Source organism: Berghia stephanieae, chromosome 2 (assembly GCF_034508935.2).
Source record: "Berghia stephanieae isolate SIO BIC M18660-M18661 chromosome 2, UCSD_Bste_1.3, whole genome shotgun sequence".
Classification (NCBI taxonomy): domain Eukaryota; kingdom Metazoa; phylum Mollusca; class Gastropoda; order Nudibranchia; family Aeolidiidae; genus Berghia; species Berghia stephanieae.
The window spans coordinates 12,979,986-12,992,737 of record NC_088361.1 but is presented as its reverse complement, the minus strand read 5'-3'; the positions used below and the strand labels follow the sequence as shown (position 1 = coordinate 12,992,737).

General features: G+C 37.2%; 1 protein-coding gene across 1 annotated transcript in view; it reads left to right on the top strand.

Moving 5' to 3' along the window:
• Window positions 1-10,270, top strand: part of LOC144964344 (EP300-interacting inhibitor of differentiation 3-like) — a 23,639-nt gene extending 13,369 nt beyond the window's left edge. Inside the window, exons 7-10 of the mRNA XM_078898452.1 lie at window positions 1,084-1,175; window positions 2,803-2,851; window positions 6,144-6,235; window positions 10,127-10,270. Of these exons, the coding sequence (XP_078754578.1) occupies window positions 1,084-1,175; window positions 2,803-2,851; window positions 6,144-6,235; window positions 10,127-10,210 (317 nt within the window). The 3' untranslated portion in view covers window positions 10,211-10,270. The remainder of the gene's footprint in view (window positions 1-1,083; window positions 1,176-2,802; window positions 2,852-6,143; window positions 6,236-10,126) is intronic.
• The last annotated feature ends 2,482 nt before the right edge of the window (window positions 10,271-12,752 follow it).

Here is a 12,752-nt window from a genome sequence, read left to right as displayed (position 1 = left end):
CAAAACGTCCACAGTAACTGTCTTTGTCTAATAAATTGAAACTTAAAAATTCAATACTTATCTTTATTTTTTCCTTCGACTTCAAGCAGCAACATTTTCATTATTCATGGATGAATGAATTTTGCATTTTCTAACATTGTTAAATTTTGTAGATGTCTAGTTGTTCATAAGTGGCCCTTTTTTCTTGTAATAATTAATATTGAGCTTTGAGCTTTTTTTTTTTTATATAACACAATATCCACTAAATGTGCTCAAAGCGCTTTACAAGGGATCCCTGACCAACATCAACACGTAACATGTAGAACGAGAAATGACGCCTGTTAGGTGATATTGCAATTTTTTCTTACAGAGACAATGCTGTGAATGGCCAGGTGAGGCTCGTACCAGGACCTTTCGAACCAAAAGCGAGTGTCATACCACTAGACCACTTAGCCAGTGATTTTGAATATTATGTTTTATAAACTAGAATTTGTCCATATATCACCTCATTTGAATATTCATCTCATTGTCCACGAGATTAGATTTTATTTTGTTTTTTTAATATATTTACATCCTCACTATTAGTTTCTTTCTTTAACAAAAATATTGTTTTTTTCTAATTGATCTGATGTAATATAACTATTTGATGACAACATTTTTAATGTGTTAATTGGAAAACAAAACATCACTCAAACAGTTAAGTTAAGTCATGAAATTCGGGGAGGGGAAGGTATTTTGAGCACCATATAATTCATGGGGGCTAAGTTTACCTGACTATAGATAGCACATGGGTGAAAGTTCGCCGGAAAAATCCGGCAGGACGGATTTTTATTTTTGAAAAAGAGGTCTCGCGGTTTGTTTTTTTTGTCTGGCCGGAATTCGAAAATGAAAAAAAACGGCATTTATATAATTAACCGCACTTCTGTTTTTTCCTCTTATTGGTAGTTGCAGGATTTTTTTTTCTGAGCACCTGCCTTTGCAGGATTAATAGCATTGAGTAACTTTCACCCATGATATAGCATTTAACGGACAAGAAAAATTATATTATATATATATATTATAAAATTCTTAATTTCTATAAATTTATCCTATTATTATTTTCAGAGGAACCTGTTGATTTCTTTGAATTTGTAACCCACCCGACATCCTTTGGTCAAACAGTAGAAAATATTTTTTATACTTCATTTTTGATAAGGGTAAGTGCTTTATTGTCAAGTTAGATATTAGATGCTGATTACACCCTTAAATATTAGCACAAAGACTTTTTGACATTCATTTTTTGATCAGAGAGCAATGAGGCCTATGAAATCTCAATTTGAATCTCATTCAAGTCGGATCGCAAATCATTTTTTTTTTTTCAAACCAAACATCCACATAGCGGCCATCTGTCCTGATGTCCCCGAAAAAAATTAAATAGACTGCTTATAAGTATGGAAATGACCTTTGTATGTCCCAGGATTATGCTGCTTTGACTAGCAAATTAAAACAAGGAACAGAAAAAAGCTTGAACTCAAGATTTTATTATCTGATAGTCCAAACATACTGCTATTCTGGATCATGACCGAATTTTGTGTTGTCCCATTTTTGCTCTTTGAAAAGTTGGCCACTGTGCATCGTTTATATTTCATTGAAGTTTCTTCAATGAACCAAATGCCTGTTTCAGTTCTTTGTTTATCTTTCAAATCATTTTGTTTATTTAACATTTCTTTTTTTTCTGATGGAATTTGTGGCTCATCACCTCAAAGCAGTATTATGTCAGGGTAGTTCAGATGCTAGAAAATCTGGGTGGGGTTCCTGACCTCCCATAGTGGGCAGGGAGGTACATACTGTGTCTTCTATCCCCCTATGTCTGTTTTCCAACTTGCTTTCTGTCTTTGTCTTGGAATGAGATTACTTGGTTTTGTCCTGGCCCTGGCCGGATACCCTGGCTGGGAGGGAAACAGTCAAATGTATATTTAGTGTTGGGAGATGATATTTTTTCTCTTGTAAATCATCTCTCTGTTATGCACTGTCTTATGTTTTGTTTATGTATTATATGTGGTTTGTAAACATTTGAGTGTGTTCCTCTTAGTGGGGACCTGTGCTTGTGTCTGGATGAGACTTTTAAGTGATCTCAAACTAAGTACTTTGATAGTGTGCTCTTTGGAATCTACATCTGTTCCCTATTTGAACCAATTCCCCTTTGTCTGCCTTATTCTTGGATGCTTTAATTGTAATTCTATAACTTTTTACTATCCCATGTTCTTCCTTTTTACTGGTGCTGATATAACCTTAATGTGTTGCAAGTGCTGTAAAACCCTTAAAAACAAATAGATGCTAGAAATTGAATTTACTGACAATAATATGAGATGGGTTAACTTTTATGTTCGAATCTTGTGAATGAATTTGATTTCTTAACTCTCCCGTGTTCATGTGAATGGAAAATTAAACAAATTTGTTCAATTTTGAATCATGGTGAACTCGAGAGAGTTAAACCGACAGATATTAAAATTTCACATTTTTGGTCATTTTGATTTTAACATTATTTTTTTGACATTTGGTTCATCCTGACATAATACCGTTTTGAGACGGAAGATCACGTTTATCTTTTCATTCTTTGGCAATTGTTCCCATTGGGTTTCTATTGCTTACCATCAATACATTACTTTTCATAAAATTATGAAAACCATCAGGATGAGAATCTCTCAAGATGCCATTCCACCATTTCCACTATGACTATATTTTTCTAGTTTCTCGTTCCGTTTCTCTAAAATAAGGCAAATATACGTACATATTTATTCATTTGGAATTGATCTGTTTTTATTTTGACTTTGATCTGTTCAGGATGGTCATGCCAGGTTGTCTTTGGACTCTGAGAGATTGCCTGTCATTGGTAAGAATTTATTTTTTTATCTTAAAATGAACGTTTTTATAATCAAATGCGCTTTTATGGTTCATTTATTGAGTCTTGTGCTATGGGAACCACCTGAGAGAAGCAGAGGCAGGCAGAATAAAACTTACATTGACTGTCTGCTAGATGACACAGGGAATGGACACCACCCGGGAGCTGTGTACGCTTATGGAGGACAGGACAGAATGGCGAAGATTTGTGGCTCATGTTGGGCGCCCCAAGGGGTGGCCTAAGGCTAAGGCTATTGGAGCTTTCACCTTTTTTTAAATGGGCTTTATGATGCTTTGTGAAAGTCTGATCTATTAAAATGATCTTAAAGCACAGCCATGTAGGTTTCTTGAGCCTTAATTTGGCAGGATCCTGTACTTGTGTTTGTTTTGGTCTTTATCATGGTCTTTATAAAAAAAAAATCAGGGATGCGGATATTTGGGGTGAGGTGGCGGAATGGATTGGACATTGCATTTACATTTACATCTTGAGGTCACAAGTTTTAGCTCTGTTGTCATCAGCATCTCCCTTTTTCCCTTTAGCTAGAAATTTAACCCATTGTAGGTAGCCAAAACTAAATAGACGTATAGCTCCATGAATGACATTGAGTATCGAGTCTTTGTGATAGTATTAGTAAACAACAGGCTTGCCAACCTGTATGATTTCTCATATTTTAATACGCTTTGAAGTCCAAAATATGATATGGGAATTTTGACCAAAATATGCTAAACGCTAAAAGCCAGAGCCAGTTTGTAACAAAAGGGGCCGGAAATGATTAAAGGGAAAAAGGTGAAGGTCATTAAATGTCATCTCCTCCCAGATCAGAATCTGAGTAGCCAGGCAGATGATTGCCATCGGATTTTGCAGTATTTTCCACCCTCTACTAGACTAGCTTGATAAGTCTCCATAAATTCAGTGAATGTTAACTTTGAAATTTTATATGGTTGGACATGTTGAAAATATGATTTTTTTGGGAAAATATAATAAATCTTTTCAAATGGTTGAGGGCGGTTGGCTTCTCTGAAACGATAAAGGTGAGATTTATGTCATTTATGGGTCAGATTTTAAAAAAAATGTCTGATTCCCCTAGACAACATGATTTTTTTTAGTATGTGTCTTTTCTATATCCGGAAAGAGGAAAAAAGGAAGAAGAGGATCGGATAGACCTTCTGGTAGAGCTAGAGAGGTCTGGGATGCACTGGCAGGAGATCAACGGATCAAGATAGACATGAGAGTTTGGTATCACTATTTTTTGAGTAGTGGATAGATCCATACCTGCCGAATCTTAAGAATTTTTCGTAATTTTACGAATTTTAGACAAATTTCATGGCCAAATACGAAATTTTATGAAAAATTACGAATTTTTAATTCTTATTAATACTTTAATAATAATAATAATAATAATAATAATAATAATAATAATAATAATAATAATAATAAGAATGAAGAAAAGAAGAAGAAGAAGAAGAAGAAGAAGAAGAACTACTACTACTACTACTACTACTACTACTACTACTTATTATTATTACTTTTACTACTACTACTACTACTACTACTACTACTACTATTACTACTACTACTATTACCACTACTACTGCTGCTGCTACTATTACTACTACTACTACTAATAATAATAATGATATTGTGGTTGTTCGTACACAATTTCAGAAATTACGAATTTCCTTGTCAAATTACTCAAAATTGACATAAAAATTACTAAATTTGAAGTTTTCAATTTGGCATGTCTGTAGCTCTGACAGTGGTGCTAACCCCCCCCCCCCCCCCCCCCGTCAGATGGGAGTTGTCGTACCAGTAAGGTCAGGGGTTTGAGCCCCCATCACTGTGAAATTTTTATTCTCTATTGTCTTCTGTCACTTTTCTACTCACTTCATTTCTTGTTATCGTAGTCTGATATGTCGAGGAAATGGATCACTATTGATGAATTGTGATACTAGGCTGCTAGATGCTGTGGACTGTGAAAAGTAATAAACTAAAATATATATAACAGACAGCTTATAAAAAAAAAAGAACAAAATACCAAACACGGAACATTTCGGGCTCAAATTCCCTTTTCAGCCAACAATAAAAACATTTAGAGTCTGGTGTCTCGGAGTTATAACGCCATATAAGTTTTCAGCATTATTATTATTATTATTATTATTATTATTATTATTATTATTATTATTAATGCACCACTTAAAAACAGAAAAACATCTGAGACATCCTTTCTGTGAGTATTAATAGTAGTAATAGTCCTTCATTCAGAGCCATTAGGCCCATGGAGCCAGAGTTTACCCCAGTTCCTATAGCGTGAAACGGACAATAAGCAATTGCTTGCTACCCTTTGGATAGGACGCTAGTCTATCACAAAGTACTTTCCACCAGATCTAACAGATCCAGCTACCCAATCATTGCTGGGTGGACAGGGGGGGGGGGGGGGTCAGAAAAAAAATATTGACTGCACCTGGGATCGATCTTGGGTCTCTTTGCGTGTGAAGCGAGTGCTCTACCAACTGGGCTATTAGGACCCCCTTCTGTGAGTAACAGGATCTTGGAATGGTTGAATTTGTTTTAAGAGTGTTTACTATAAGTGTATTCTATTGTACTTGTCATTTCACCGGAAGACACCTAAACATCCATTTTGACTGAAGGCCCACTTTCCCCTTGTTTTCCACCTATAGGCATTTTGATATCTATTGTGCCAGGGCCTGTGCCTGCTGGTCCAAGTTTGTTTGTTTTTTTTGGTAAGAGGGAGTAAAAGTGTGATGTCAAAATACTGGTTCCAATCTGATTGGAAGTGTAAAGCCTGCCTTCCGGAGGACTGGGTGCAATGGATCTTCTGGTTTCAGACTGATGGCATCTTATGTTCTAGCCCAAATAAATGCTGGTCGTCGATAAAGATCATCCATCCTCGCTCTCTTATAAACCCCGTAATCATAAGAATCTGCTTACACATCTAAAATAATATGGTTTAATATAAGAATCTGTTTACACATCTAAAATAGTATGATTTAATATGTAAGCCATTCATTGCTTATAACGGAAAATGAAAAGATTAGAGAAGTGTCAGAAGACAAGAGAGAATTAAAATTTTGCTGCGATGGGGGCTTGAACCCGCAACCTTACTGGTACAACACCTCCGCCTGTTTATACATTATCCGGAGGACTGGTTATACACTTCCAATGAGTTTTGGACCAGAAAAAGAGGAAGGTGTGACATCACAACTTCTCTGCCCTATTGTCTTAATAATATAATGAAATAAAATCTTGGTATTTGCCGATCTAGAACCTATTCAGAAAGAAGAAAGTGGAACAACAAATGAGGACTCATCTGAAAGGAAACAGATGGTCCTGGAGATCACACCAGCACAGTGGAAGGTGAGTACTTCCTCTCACTTTTTGATTGACCTTTAGACTAAATTAGACACCAGCCAACCATTGTGGGCAGGGAGGCACTTACTGTGTCTTCTATTCACTCTGTATCTGGGTGGGATTCCTGACCTCCCATTGTGGGCAGGGAGGCACTTAGTGAACTTTTATTAACGATTGATGCTGAGAGTGTTGATGTTATAAGTATAACTGAAGTGTTACCTAAAAATCAGCAAAGAGGTAAAATCGAGCCGGTAGAACTTCAGATTCCAGGCTTTGATTGTTTTCACAATATTCAGGATAAAAGTTGTCATCGTGGTGTAGCCATATGGGTTCGTTCAAAGCTAAATGCTCAACCAGTCAAGTTGTCAGACAACTTGTCATCATCCAAAGAATCCGTTTGGTGTGAAATAACACTTAGAGACAATGATAGGATGTTAGTTGGCTCGGTTTATCGTTCACCGAATAGCTCTTTTGAAAACAATGATAAGATTAATGAACTTTTAGTTAAAATGACAGAAGGCAAATCACATGTTCTAGTTACGGGAGATTTTAACTTTCCTGAAGTAGACTGGGCAAACGAGTTATCCCCCAAGGACTCAGATCACTCTGCTTCTAAATTCATGGAAGCTGTCAGGGATTCATTCTTAACACAGCACGTTAAGCAACCAACTCACTACCGTTCAGAGCAAAACCCAAATATTTTGGACCTGGTTTTTACAAATGAACATTCAATGATTGACTCAATAAGACATGAGGCTCCACTAGGCAAGAGTCACCACCAGGTTTTATATTTTGACTTTAGATGTTACACAAAGAAATGTTACTCGAACGAACCCCGCTACTGTTTCGATAAAGGCGACTACAAACAGCTTTCTGAATTAGTCTCAGCTGCAGACCTAACACAAAAAATAATAAACCTGTCTGTACTCGATGCATGGACTATTATCAAATCTGAAGTTATGTCTGCAGTGGACATCAGCGTACCAAAAGTTAAAAGTAGTTCAGACAGAACTTCACCTCGGTGGATCAATCCTACAGTCTTGGCAAAACTCAAGAAAAAGAAGCAAGCTTACAAAAAGTACTTAGAAACTAGAGAGGGTGCAGACTATATTAATTACACGAGGGCCAGAAATCAAGCCAAAAGCTCATGCAGAATTGCTGTAAAGGACTATGAGAGATCTATTTCTCGTATGGCTAAAGTGAACCCGAAAAAGTTTTTTGCATATGCTAGAACAAAAACGAAGACTAAAGACGGTATTGCGGATTTGTATGATGATCATAAGACAGCCTCATCTAACATTGACAAAGCCAATATTCTTAACAAGTTCTTTAGCAGTGTATTCACCAACGAGGATCTTACTAATATACCTACATGTGAAAGAAAAAGTGTAAACAACATACTATCAGATATAGAATTCGACAAAGACACTGTAAAGAAGAAACTAGACAAACTCAATATGAACAAGTCCCCAGGACCTGACATGTTCCACCCCCGCGTATTATGTCAGTTGTCAGAAGAACTCTCCGAACCATTAGCGTTACTGTTCCAAAAATCACTTGACTCAGGAACTCTTCCACCCGATTGGAAAGAAGCACAAGTTACACCGTTATTCAAAAAAGGAGACAAGAGTAATCCGGGCAATTATCGACCAGTTAGCCTCACCTCAGTGGTTTGCAAAATAATGGAGAGCATTATTAGAGACTATGTCATAACTCACCTAAAGAACAACAAGTTACTGTCTGAATGCCAACATGGCTTTGTTTCTGGCAGGTCATGTTCAACTAACCTCCTAAAGACTTTAAATGATTGGACAGAGTTTCTCGACCAAGGATCTTCGGTTGACGCAATCTACTTAGATTTTGCTAAAGCTTTTGATTCTGTTCCCCATCAAAGACTCTTAAACAAACTGGAAGCTCATGGTGTACAAGGAAATACTCTAAGCTGGATTAAGCATTTTCTAGTAGGCAGGAAACAGAGAGTTAGCGTGCAAGGCACAGTGTCAAATTGGACAGAAGTTCTTAGTGGAGTGCCACAAGGCAGCGTCTTAGGTCCAACTCTTTTCGTAATCTTCATTAATGATTTACCAAGTATTTTGTCTAGCTCATGTTCAATGTATGCCGATGATACTAAAGTATACAGAAAGGTAAACAATCTAGAAAATAGAGACAGTCTTCAGTTAGATATTGACAATCTAGTCAACTGGGCAGACGATTGGCAACTGAAGTTCAACGCTGGAAAATGCACAGTGCTACATCTTGGAACGAAAAACAAAATCTTTCACTACGATATGAGACAGCATCACTGTAGCGACAGAACAGCTCTGAATAAGTCAAAACTTGAGAAAGATTTGGGAGTACATGTTGATACTAAATTAAAATTCTCAAAGCATATAGAAACACAAGTTAATAAGGCAAACAGAATCCTTGGACTCATCAATAGATCTTTTACCTATTTAGATGCAGCAACTATGAAAATACTATTTACTGCATTAGTCAGACCCCATCTCGAGTTCAGCAACTCAGTATGGTCACCACAATTTGAGAAAGATAAGAAACTTATTGAAGGCGTGCTTCGCAGAGCAACAAAAGTAATTCCTGGGTTGAAAGATAAGCAATATGAGGATAGACTGAAACGTATTGAAATTCCAAGCATGACATACAGACGAGTACGAGGTGATATGATTGAAACATACAAGTTTACACACAGTTTGTATCAAGTCGAGAGTAAACTTTTCGTGTTTGCAAACAATGGAACCAGAGGTCATAATTACAAGCTGCATAAACCAAGGTGTAACACATCGCTTAGGCAACACTACTTTAATCAACGTGTGATCGACCGCTGGAACAGTCTCCCTGAAACGGTGACCAATGCTCCAAGTGTCAACGCCTTCAAAAATAGCTTAGATAGCCACTTAGCAGATTACATGTTTAGCATAGTTGAACCGCCCATTAAGATCCCATCAAAGGGTTAGACGTATATACAGGTCAAAAGATCTGTTAGGGTTAGGGCCTTCAATTTATCAAAAAGTTTATATATTATAGATACAGGTCAAAAGATCTGTTAGGGCTTTTTATTGACTTTTATCTCGAAGAACTGAATGCCAAGATCAGCAAAGGCACAAAACGCCTAATACGCTGGAAAACTATACTATACTATACTACTATTCCTCTTGTATCTAGATTGGGTTCCTGATCTCCCATAGTGGGGAGGCACTTACTGTGTCTTCTATTCCCCTTGTATCTGGGTGGGATTCCTGACCTCCCATAGTGGGTAGGGAGGCACTTACTGTGTCTTCTATTCCCTCTGTATCTGGGTGGGGTTCCTGACCTCCCATAGTGGGTAGGGAGGCACTTACTGTGTCTTCTATCCCCCTGTATCGGAAGGTCCTGGGTTTGAGCCTTGCTCACGCATAGTTGATTCCTTGGAAAAGGCTATTTACTCACCGTACTCAGGTGTAAAATGAGTACCTGGCTGTTAACACAGCATTGTCTCTGTCGGAAAAAATTGTAATTATCGCCTAACAGGCATCATGTCTCGTTCTACATGTTATGCGTTGCTGTTGGTCAGGGACCCTTTGAGCACGTTTCGTGGATATTGCTCTTTCTCAAAGCTCAGTTTTTACTTATTTATTTATTTTTTTCCATTGAATTTAATGTTACTGAAATACAGCGAAAAGCGCGACATGAAGGGCCATACTTATTGTAGATTGGCTTGCTTTGTTCACATGCATTTTTGCTCATTTTGGTTACACTCCAGTTAAGTTTATTTTCGGTTAAGTCGATTTTTTCCCCTGTTCCCCTGGGCATCGTCTTATCCGGAGTCTACAGTATGTAGAAGATGTATTCAATGTTATATTTAAATCCTTTTATTACATTTTAAAAAAATCATTTTTTCAGGAAATTGTGACGGCTTTCAGCATAGAGGATCCCATTATCAAATCCATGGCAAAGACTGGCCGGGCATCCAGCTCTGGCTCATAGTCGAAATAGGATTGAACTTTTGTAAATAAATTGTGTACATTTTTATACAAAGAAACCATTCGATTTTGTTCTTGTCTTTAATTTCAATTCACTGTTTTTGGAGCAGAGTATCAAGATTGGGGTAGAATTATGCAACAATACTCTTGGAAAAACACGTATTAAAATTTTTTGGTCAGAAAAATCGTCCCTTAAGTATTGCTCAATTAAAATGACCCTCATCTTCACAAAAACTCTCTTCTTGAGAGTTTTTATTAAGATGAGGGTCATTCTAATTGGCTGATGTTTGAAGGGCGAGTTTTCTTGCCAAAATTTGAAATATGTACATGTTATTCCAGAATGCATCCTTATATAAAGCATTAAGGGCAAGGGTGTTCCTGAAATGTTCAGACTTCTTGACAAATTATGTCTTTTTTCGGCAAATTTGGAGTTTAAATCGACTTGATTTTTGTAATAACAGGTTGAGAGTCGAGACCTTTTCTGATGTCGCTTATATTAAATGGGGGTCCCGAAAACTCACTTGGTAGGGCAGTCGCTTCACGCGCAAATGGACCAAGATGAATACCCGGTGCGGTCGAGATTTTTTTCTGAACTCCCTGTCTACCCAGCAGTGAATGGGTAGCTGGGTCTCTTAGGCCTGGTGGAAAGTACTTTGTGATGGACTAGCATCCTATCCAAAGGATAATGATGAATATGTCCACAGTATCTGTCTTTGTCTCATAAATTGAAGCTTACAATTCAATATTCATCGTTATTTTATCCTAAGGGTAGCAGGCAATTGCTTTTGTCCATTTCATGCTATAGAAACTGGTATAAACTTTGAAATATTTTTTTGAAAAAAAACGCGGGGTCAGCAATGGGGCTTTTGTTGTAAAAAATCCCCTCAAAACGTGTGCATTTATATAGCGCAATAGCCACTAAACATGCTCAAAGCGCTTTACAAGGGTCTCCCTGCCAACAGCAACATTTAACATGCAGGACGAGACATGACTCATGTTAGGCAATAGTACAATTTTTTTCCAGCAGGGATAACGTTAAGGTACAGGTACTGATTTTACACCTGAGTTTGGTAAGAGAAAGTGTGAAAAAAGACTTTTCTTCTGAGGACTCAACTATACACTGCTAAGAGCGGGACTGGAACCTCGGATCTTCTGATCCGAAGGCGAGTGTCCTACCACAGATCCTCAAGATTATAGTGTGGTTGTAATCTGTAGTGTGATAATCTCCTACAGCACAGGAATGGACAAGCTAGTATAACACGCACAGCAGCAGATTAAACTAATAATAATAACAAATGAAATGGACGAAAGTCCAATCATGGCCTGCAATTTATAATAAACAAGTAAAAAGACATCACTGTCTGGGAACAGCCTTTTTCACCTTCAAATTCAGTCTTTCTTTTAACATGTTAACTCTCTCCTTACAGATCATTTTCAGCATTTTCCCAAAATAGCAGGCTTCTCCAGAAGAAAAATTCATTCTTTGAACTCAAAGAAGCTCTCAACAAATCAATAATATTATGTTCTTATTAATAAAACAAAGATCATTCTTCGAAGTCTGTGATGTAAGAAATAAATCTGAATAAGAAAAAATGTTTTTTGTATCGTAACAAACGTGACGGTTTTGCTGTAGGTGGTAAGGAAAGGGTTAAAGTGGCGACTTTCCAGCCAAGGATAGTCATTGTACATGCGGACACCCAATGCAGACGATGAAAAACATTCTCTTGGAATGTAACTTAGGACTGACGTGTGCTGACACTGACTTAAGAATAAGAACCTGCAGTCCAGAGTCCTCCCTGGATTTTCTGTGTAAGGAATAAAATATTCTTTTCCATGTAAATCTTGTAATCTGAAATGTGATAATCTCCTACAGCACAGGAATGGACATTATTTGACTGTCAGTGTCAGGGAACTGCCTTTTTTACCTTCAGTCTTTTTTTTTTAACATGTTAAAGTGGCGACTTTCCAAGGACAGTCATTGTACATGTGGACACCCAATGCAGACAATGAAAAACATTCTCTTGGAATGTAACGTGGGACTGGCAGGTGTGTGTGTGTGAGACTTTGGATTGGATGACCATAGACTGGGAATCGTGACTGGCTGATGCTGGGATCTGATGATCTAATCGTAACTGTTACATTTTGTCTTCCTTTTTAAGGACAAGATTGCCGAATTTCCGTATATCTAGGGAATTCCTGAACACCACGAAAAGTCTAAATTTTAGCTTAAAACGTTCCATCCATTGGAAAATGACTAGCTTGGTCGATTAAAGGCCTTGGAGAAAGTATTTTGCTATAGATCACTGTTCTGTCCCGTCTAAAGAGGGGCAGGTAATTGTTACTTTATGCTTCAAGCTTTAGAACCAGAATAATGTTACATAAAATCAGAGCTTTCTTTTTTCTGAATCAAACATTTATTATATCATTTGCCGTATTCTCATCAACGGGCCCATAGCTCTCAATACTCTATACATTTATTCGAATTAAAATTCGGAATGATTCGATACAGGGGAATTAATCGCAACTTTTCAGTTTGACTTTAAAAA